At 36.8% G+C, this 10,178-nt stretch overlaps 1 protein-coding gene across 1 annotated transcript; it reads right to left on the reverse strand.

The window, feature by feature from the left end:
• Window positions 1–2,368: 2,368 nt before the first annotated feature.
• Window positions 2,369–8,889, reverse strand: LOC127834738 (uncharacterized). The gene is made up of 3 exons (XM_052360768.1): window positions 8,757–8,889; window positions 7,222–7,422; window positions 2,369–6,052 (listed from the first exon to the last, which is right to left on the reverse strand). The coding sequence occupies exon 3, from the start codon at window positions 5,981–5,983 to the stop codon at window positions 3,791–3,793; it is 2,193 nt and encodes a 730-aa protein (XP_052216728.1). The 5' UTR covers window positions 5,984–6,052; window positions 7,222–7,422; window positions 8,757–8,889; the 3' UTR covers window positions 2,369–3,790.
• Window positions 8,890–10,178: the final 1,289 nt, after the last annotated feature.

Raw genomic sequence — 10,178 nt, forward strand, 5'->3', positions numbered from 1 at the left:
GAGGTAATCGTGGAACTTATCGACGATAGCCCACTTCAATGCCAGGTACTCAAGCTTATTAGCCGGGTAGTTCCGCTCCGATGGTTTAAGACTTCGACTGGCGTATCATACGACTCTATCTTTTCCGTCATGTTCCTGGAACAAGACTGCACCTAACCCAGTACCGCAAGCATCGGTGTGTAGCTTGAACGGCTTAGTGAAGTCAGCATACGCCAGTAGGTGGTTATCTTTGCCATCGGTCGGAGTTGTAAGCGCAGTGACCAACTTATCAAATGCAGTTTGTTCCTTCTCTTCCCATACGAACGGAGGTGTCCTTGTCTTAGTCGGTGTGTTCCTGCCTTTCTTCTTGGTGCTGGAACCTACTAAGAGATCATCTGGAAATACTGGCATAGCCAATCGGCGGTAGTAACCAGTAAATCCCAAAAAGGCCCGAACTTCCTTCACATACTTAGGAACTGGCCACTCTTTCACTGCCTTTATCTTCTCAGGATCTGTCTCAATGCCGTTGTTAGATACCACGTGTCTGTGATAGGTAATTCTTGATTAGAAGAATTCGCATTTAGAGGCTTTTAACTTGAGATCATGGGTTTCTAACTTGGTGAAGACGGCATCTAAGCGTTGGAGATGCTTCTCAAACCTCTTGGAGAATATGACCACGTCATCCAAGTAGATAAGGCAGTCCCTCAAGTTAAGTTCTCCCATACACCTTTCCATGACTCTCTGAAACGTGGCTGGAGCATAACACAGTCCAAACGGCATACGGGTAAACTCATAAAACCCGAGTGTGCCTACTGTGAATGCTGTCTTCTGGGTGTCTTCTTCTTCAATTTCAATCTGCCAGTACCCGCTTTGAAGATAAAGTTTTGAAAAGTATTGGGACCCAGCAAGAAGATGTAAGGTGTCATCAACACGGGGAAGGGCGTATGCGTCCTTTACGGTCTTCTTGTTCAGTTTCATGTAATCGACACAGAAACAAATGGAGCCATCTTTCGTACGTTCAATAACGACGTTCGCAGAGTATGGGCTCTGACTTCTCCTAATGGCACCTGCGTCGAGCATCTCTTGAAGATGTTCGCGGACTTCTTGAAAAATGGCTGGTGGAATTCGCCGATGGGGTTCCTTAAATGGTTAATCTGTATCCAATTTGATCCTGTGTATTGCCAAATTACAGGATCCTAAGTCACATACATATTTCGAAAAGATGTGGCTCCACTTTTTCACTTTTTCAAAAATTCCGGTGCTTGATCCTTTTATTCTTTCGTTAGATTAGTGTTGTCTAGGTTGAATGTTTCTGACTTAGCTTTACTTTTATCTGTATTACTTGCTGTTTGCTGGTGAACGTGAATTTTAGATGTGGATGGAAGATCATATTAAGATCATTTGCTGGAACTGTTCTTAAAACATCCACTTCGTGTATTTCGCATCAAATTGATTTCACTGGTATTTTCACTGTTTTAGCTGACATGTTGAATAATTTTACAGGAACTCTTGATGACAAAGTTTTTTCGTTTAGTTTCACGTTTCTGGGACAAACAGAGATCCTGCTCGAGTACCCCTTTTCTGACGTTTCTGTGACAACTTATCCATAATTGACATGACGCCTTATCGGTGATCGCTGCGCCCACTTAATCACGTGGCTCAGCGGGAAGAAAACCTAGACAAGCTAACACCAAAATGGCTTCTTAGCCTATAGACTGAATATAGATTTACGCGATATTCCGGATGATTTTATGGATTTGTTTAACACCATATTAAACTTGTAAAGGGGTTGATGCCATTTAGTTATTCTGCAAATGCAAAAAATATACGATTAAAGAGAACATCAGCTATTTATAACGGGTAAATCGGTACATTAGACACGCTCTCAAACGCTTGCGCGCTTACCGAAATCGAACCCGTTATTACGTGTAATGGTGGTATTTGCAATAAATTAACACTTCACCGGTATTTACCCGTGTTATTAACAAAATTATTACCGAAACATTCCCCCCTACCCGTGTATTTGACACGAAATTGCATTTTATAACTGGGAATTCGGTGAAGTTTTACGCGCTTTCTGACGCCGGCAGCCAATTGTATAAACGGGTGGGTACCTCAATCCCACATGTTATTGCGTATAAAAGTGATATTAATCGTATTAAACATTGCTTATGGGACATTTATCAATCACTATAATTTAAAGCGCAAAAACAACACAGTAAGTTTGGACATTGTCTGATATAAAATTAGCGTTGTACGAAATGGAATACGGTCAGGCTATTATAAATTAATAAGGCTACCAATATCAGACGCTCGCGCAGGTACCGACTTCCCCGAAGTTACCGCATTTATTGGTTAACTTATATCAGTAATAATAACTCTTTTACAATAGCATTTATCGATACGTCTTTATTAAAATAATAACAAAATGGTTTTCACTTGTTTCTGACACACACAGATACGTGATTTTTAACGGGGATTTCGTAAAGTTACACAAATTGGGTACCGAAATTCTCAATTATTTACATGCACACGTGACATAATACATACTTAATAATGCCTAGTTATTGCATATATGACATTTCAAGTTTGTGAAATAAATTAATGTTCTATAAAGGGGATCTCGGTAATTCTTGAAGCTTCCACTCGCTCTTGTCAAGACCGCATTGCCGCGTTGGAAATGGTATTTTTACGGCTTTGGAAACGAAATAAATTCAATGTCACCAACTAATCTGTCAGGATATCGATTGTCCGAGTTACATAATCCCCATTGACACTGTTTAACCATTTTAATGGTTTTTTAAAGAGGAAAACAAAAGAAACTCGTTGGAATAAAAGGGAACCTAAACATGTAGCTTGTCTAGAAAATGGAGGACAAGTCGTTGCTAACGAGTGCGCCCGATTAATCGATCGCTGATTGGTGGATCAATTCTAGTGGGCGGAGCGATCACGGATAAGGCGTCATGTCAATTCCTGTTCTGCCTCACGAATCCTGTGACGATGATGGTGTCAAATGGCTCAATGGTAATCGGTTTCGTCGTTTTTACCACTCCTACACTTGAAACGTGTATCGAAGCGAAGGCGTCGTTCCATACATCAGGAATTTCGTCTTCATCCTTTGTGTGTAGACGAGCTTGCCTAATCACGTTAGTTCCAACTACAATGGGAACTTTTTTGTTGTAAGATATAGCTCCGACTACCAACGAAGGTATCGTGAACACTTTATCTGTCAAGCAAGGTTAGTAATGTCTATCTCTACATAGCCACTATATGGCAATTTCTCTCCACTAGCAACTCTTATGTCTTAATTTCTCTCCACTAGCAACTCTTATGTCTTAAAATCTTCTAGTGAACGTAACTCGGGTTTCGGATTTAACATTTCATAAAATTCCTGTGAAATGTTCAATCATGTCTATTGAATCATGCGAAGCTCCCTCTATTATATAAAGTTATCTTCTTTATTTAAATGCATTTACCACAACTAGTATTTGTCTCGATCCAATTACTAAAATGAGCAGGTACAAATATATGTGCAACGTAATACAGAATGCAATACATCTAACTAAACTATTCATGTGAATAACGTGTATTTCATTATACGAAAATACGAACGTGTTTAAAGCAACAACAAACATTATAACATGATGCGTACATTTCTTGCATAGTTTTCTTTCTAATTCAGTTAAGGCTATCGCATTAAACGATGTTTAATGGTTAAATAATGGTTTTGAACTTGTTCAACAAGCATACAATAATTCGTACGTATTGAATCACACTTGTTTGCAATTGTATCGATCTATTGTTAAAATGATTACCTCGATTTACTATACACAACTTGTCCCAATAATCTAAAAAGATGCCAATAAGCTGCATTAAATTTTGGCTTTATTGCAACGGATAATCTGTATAATTTCCATGCATCTGGCAAACGGTTTTCTAATTCAACAATATGACCTAACATGTGAAGTGCTGTAGCTACATGTAAGTGGTCCCTTTTTCTTATTTGTACTTTCCTCTCGCAGTAGTCTGAAAGCTGTGCTAATGAACGTAGCTTTTGGTCTCTATTCTTTGATGAAAGGTATTGTAAATAGTAAAGAAATGCTTGGAGATTGGATACAAACACAGGATAAATATTACGCTCACATGCATGTGATTCTGAATATTGTATTTCATCGTCTGTAATGGACCTAAAATTTTCATATATCAGGTGGCCTGGAACACAATGTATTTCACTTCTAATAAACTTGAGAGGATAAATTATATTCGATACATATTTGTTTATTATTTCAGTAGGTGGAAACTCGTCTGATCTGTAATCTGTCTTACGTTTGACATTGGTGCTTTTTTTCGATAGTTCTCTGATTTGAATCATATCTGATATAATCATACGTTCAATTGTTTCAAGTAATGCATAAGCACGTTCAAACTGAGTTGTGCATACTAGCATTGAAGCATATCTTATATGATTCGAGATTTCTGAAGATCTAAGAGATGTTTCATACATGCATATTATGTCACGTGTTACCTCCCTGCCGTTTGCTATACAAGCAGATGCTTTCTGTGAAGCTAAATTGTTACACATACTTTGAAAAATATATTCAAGCTCCTTTTTGTATTCGCAGTTAGTTGCAATTGCTGACTTTATTGCTAAGACCCACATTTCTAAAATGGTGTAATTGACTAAGAGCATTTGCTCATGATCATGACGACACGTTTTTATCACCTGCATTATTATTGTAAAACGCATTTCTGGGCCAGATAGTATATTGCCCTTTCTTAAACCAACGGAACTCGCAGATAGTCTTAAACCTACGTCATCCATACATAACTTTCGAAGACAGCTTAAGCTTGAGTTAATAATCTCTGTAACATTTTCCTTCACAATCTTGAATTCATTTACCGTAAGTTTACCTCCAAACAAATTGACAGAGGAGATTGTGTAATGTGGACAGTAGCCTCTTTTTAAAAAGCGCCTTAGTGTGTTGAGACAGTAGATTACACACTGCACAAGATTGTCATCTCTCCATATGTTTTCTGGAAATTGTTCTATTGTAAACAAAACAGCCGTTTTCATGTGAAAAGTACTCAAGCATTCATCAACAATAGGTTGTATAAATTCTTTTCGAATCATTTTTGTTATAATGTACACCTTCATTTGTACAATGTTAAGGTCAAACAGTAATAAACGCTCAGTCATGTTAGTGGAAATTCGAAATTGCGAATCAACATACTCATGTTGATATTGGAGCTTAATGAAGCTAACTCGACGTTCATTATTGTAACCAAATCTATGCCCCTGAAGTCCGGGATGTACCATATACACTTCGCATTGTTTTGCCTTTGAAAGCGTCCCTTGTGTGGGCCAGTGGCCGGGCCTTGGTCTCGTAAACAAAACCTTACAATTATCCGGCAAAATCATGCAGCGTATTGCAATGACGTTGTCTTCATCATCATTAAACGTGAATGCAGGTCCATTTTGTCGCACATTTGATGGACTATGATTGTCCAAGAATTGTATAAACATGTTTATAATTGACGTGGAGTTTAACAAAAGTCGACCTTTTTGATCATATATAAACGGACACATACCATTTCCAATGCTTTCTGAGTGAGATTTGATGTCTCTTTTCACAAGAAAATATGTGTTGTTCTCCAATCTTCCAACGGCCTGTAGGTAGCAGCATTGTGGTAAAGACGTTGGTTCTTTAAACACAAAATAATTAGATTTCGAATCCTGACAATCTGACAAGTGTACACAGGCTACATGTCTGTCAGAATAACAAAGTGTGTCGATGTCGGACTGCATACCAATGGTCGTAGAACCCTCGCTTTGACTACCAAATGTTTCATGTTTAAAATGCAAGCTATTGCAACGTATATTCCAAATTCTATCCATTAGAAATCTGATATGGCGTCTCAAAGATATAATTTCTTCATTTACTCCAATATCATCCATAACCTGTGCTAGTTTTATAGAAAAACGTTTCAAATCTTCTTCTCCCATTTTCACGTGCTTTGTCTCATATTTGACGTATATGGTAGTTGTTCGTTTAACCCTCTTTGCATGAACAGTCTGAAACAAATGTGACACAAAACATTATTTAAGTGCAAAAGATCATGTTATCGTAACGATGCCTAAGGAATTCATTCGAAGGGAAAAACGTGTTGTTTAGGCCTAAACATTGCAGATACAGTTGCAATTCAATGAAGAAGCGAATACTGAAATATAATTAATTTGTGCAATAAATTCAAAGATCCAAGCTTTTCGATTGAAATATATATTTTGGAGAAAACAAAATATGTTGTTCTGTATTATTTGTATAACTGATGCATAACGAGGACGTCTTCTTAAAGGGACAAAACGTCTCAAGTAGTTTTAACATTTTAGGTGTAATATTATCTTTTAAAAAGTATGTATTAAATGTGTGTTTAATCTACATGACTAATTTCTAGCAATGCTCTGTAATTTATTTGTATAATTGCAAAAACATTTTCTCGGGCGTAAGTGAACATTATAGTAATCGAATAACACGACGTAAACCTGTAGGCATGCGCTCTTATAATATCAATATTGCAGCTTTTAAAAAACATCAAAGGCCTGATTGTTAAAGATTTAAACTCGGAACTATCTGTAGGGGTTTATCGAACTAATACTTTTGAAAGTGCAAAGTGTTTTTTGAACACAATCATCTATTCGTCATTGTAACGTGACACAGTTAACACTCTTGAAGCCAACGTTTTGACTCAATCCTGATGAAACTTTGTCATTATAATATCTAGGTAAGGTTTAAGCATTTATTACTAAATCGTATTAAAAATAGTAACGATCTTTATATTGACAATACCCAGGGCAAATTCTAATCAGGCTCACTTGCGTGTAAAAAATATGTCATCTGATCAAATCTTAGAAATATATTGTTACCACTCAAGTAGCCATATTTATTACTCAATCTGATTAAAACTTACTAAGAATTGATCTTTGCAATATCTATGCCGATGTCAAATGTGGGTAACAAAAAATAGGTCAAATCTTCAAAAAAGATACCACCCTTGTAGAAGCAATAGTTATGACACAGTCTGCATCATGGAAATAATACTTGTACGTATGGCATCATTAATATATTTAAATGCTAAAACGGGCAGGATATTGTATACCAAAAAAGCATCTTGCTCTTTTAAAGGCCTCGTAAAAAATTCCAAGGATATATTTTGATATCTTAGTCTATGAAGGTGTTCACTTACTACTATCAACTTTATAGCACGAGAATACAGCACACGTCTGTAAGAGAAGCCATGGGGCGTGTTGTCGCCCACCTGGAAACTCAATGGAAAAGGACACCGTGAGGCTTTCTTCGGCTATGCGCCGGGAAAGGACAGAAACGGCGAAATCAGACGCCAATGAACACTCTCGTCGAGTGTGACAACTTCATAAAGAGCTGAAACCTGAAACACACACACACACATGATAGATCTATCCTTTCTACGAATAAAGTGGCTCTGTTAAAAGATATGGCTCTAGAGAAGTCAGTTGTAGCAGAGCACAGACCATCTCACATCTCTCAATGGAAAATTTCTGATTCTAATGTGGGCATATCTTAGGCGGAAAACATTTACAAAACTCAAGACCAATATAAAAAAAAATCTGAAGATGTTCATACCGTTTACACTGATCGATCTAAATATTTCAACAATGGAAAGTTGCTGCCTCTTTTAAGTGATCACAAGGCACCTCTTTAAAGAAACGAGTAACTTACGATATGTCTATAGAAAGAGCTGAGCTCGATGCAATTAAACAAACCTTAAACTCGGCCATAGAAAATAATTTTCAAAGTCGGTTATGGTCTGATATTATTTCTTCCTTATTCAAATTCTTCAATCTAGAAACATATAAATCAATATCAGAGTTATGGTCATCAGATCTAGAAATCGTCCATAACAATACACAATTAAGAAACCCATACGCCTTGCCAGATGTCCGGTTCATATGTGTGTTTCCAGTCATGAGATGGTGGATGTGGCAGTAAAAGATTGTCCGTGGACATGTCATGTGGAATAAAATCTCCAATATGTGCTAAACGAGCTAAAAACTTCATTTGATAAACATGTTACGGGCAAACACTTTATTAGACCTCTGACAGCACCCAAACAAATATTAAGGGTAACATCATTTTGACAAATGTATCACACGTTTGTGGGTGGAAAGGTGCCTTCTTTCTGGAAATACATATCGGCGGTTTTCCCTCAGCGTTGACTCATTTTTAAACCCCAGTGAGGGATTGGCCGACCAAAGTGAACAAACACCTCGTACCAAATACAATTGGACGCTTATTTAAGCAGGTAACAGTAGTTAGTTCGCATAATCGAATATCTGACATAATACAAAAAATAAGGACGACTGACTAACATTCGTCAACACGATTTGCCGAGTGTGTCATTAGTTACCGATGAGAAAGCAAATGTCTAAATTATTTTCAACAAATAAAGTCATATAGCGAGCTGTTAACGCAATAAATCGGTAACAGTCTTACATAAAAAAGGCAGTCTCAGCTGGTTCTTCTTCAACGAATGCGGGATAATATTAAAAACTTCTTTTAATAAGCAAGGTTTTGCATGACATAATATAAAAATCTAGCACAAGTATATACTTTGTTGCATTCGGAGTTCTTATAGACTCTTAAATATACGATAAAAAACAAGGGGTTAAGGCTAAAATAACAACACAGATAAAAACAGTTTTTATACAAAAAAATCAAAATCAAAACTAAATGCCTACTTACACTGAACTGTATTCAGGTAACCAATATCCTTGTAAACGATCATACAGTTAATGCGGAATATTAATATTGTAGGTTTAAGTCTCAGCTATGAACATTATCGCTTTAAACAACGATGTTATGCTACTGAATTATAAACGAAACTTTATGTTTCGATTTATTATAGAAGTACATTACAGGTAAAATTTGAAAGATAACTGTACCTGTGTGTAAACGCATCTTAGCATAAGTGCATTGAGACGTATCCGTATATTACATTTCAGGTAGATAGCGTGTATTGACGTTCTTGTATTAGTTAGAATAAACGTTGACACATAATATACTGTAAGTATACGATGTTTTTGGAGATTGAATTAAGTTAAAGCATGGTATATAACATATGAAGCAGAAATCAAGCAATTTAAGATCTTAAACTCAATATCGTAAGTCTTGTTTGAACCGGCATACAAAGTTACACGTTAAACATGAAGGTATAATATTGCAACTGAGCCTTGCTCTGTGAAAGGAGGGTTAAATGCATTTGCGTAAAGATTGCGTCAGTCCGAACAGGCAAATAAGGTTCGACATTTTCCGTCTAAACTGGATTTTTTTTAAACAGAAAATACCATAACATGCAGATTGTCGTCTCTGATAAGCCTGTGCAGACTACACAGGCTAAATTGGAACGACACTTTACGCACCTGCATTAAACCCCCTTTTCACAGAACACGGCTCAATTATTTATAGCAATCGTTTATGTTAGCCAGCATCATGTCTTTGTGCTTTTATAACCATTTTTGAAGTGTGCATTTCACCACGTAAATGAAGACTGCGTTATCAACATGTTTTCGATATGTTTTTTGTTTTTTTACAAAGACCTTTTCGGCGAATTCAATAGAAGTATCCATTCATTTTACAGCGCTTTATTTGATCAACAAGATTTTCTTTCTGGTTCGCAAACGGTGTGTCACATAATCGTTCATAGTTCATGGACGACACATAGTTACTAGCAATGTTCATTACTCTTAAATTACTGGTGTGTAGCCTATCATTCAATATCTCGCCATGCGCGTATCGTCATAATGACGAGATTTGCATTAACTACCATTTTCTCGTGTCGCGCATGGGACAAGTCCGTCCCTCTCTATTAATGTTAATTTCTCTGCATAATGTGGGATAAAATATTCAACTAAACCATATATCAGTTTCTAGTCTAATTTAATGTCTGACTTAACTAATATTTCAGTTATACAAATACGTTGTGATTGCTACATTATTGTGTCTTTTTCCATCTATACACCTAGAGGTCTAAACGCTAACTGAACTATTTCCCTCTAACATTTGCCCCGTGAAACTCAGTTAGGAATCCCATTGGTCAGTCTTCTAAATAAGCTGATTGGCTAGATTACTAAGAATCCCATTGGTCAGTCTATGCGTTGCTTGACC

Source organism: Dreissena polymorpha, chromosome 6 (genome assembly GCF_020536995.1).
Source record: "Dreissena polymorpha isolate Duluth1 chromosome 6, UMN_Dpol_1.0, whole genome shotgun sequence".
NCBI lineage: Eukaryota > Metazoa > Mollusca > Bivalvia > Myida > Dreissenidae > Dreissena > Dreissena polymorpha.

Bases quoted from the DNA above. Each gene is read 5' to 3' on its own strand.
- LOC127834738 (XM_052360768.1), bottom strand. From the start codon at position 5,983: ATGGGAGAAGAAGATTTGAAACGTTTTTCTATAAAACTAGCACAGGTT.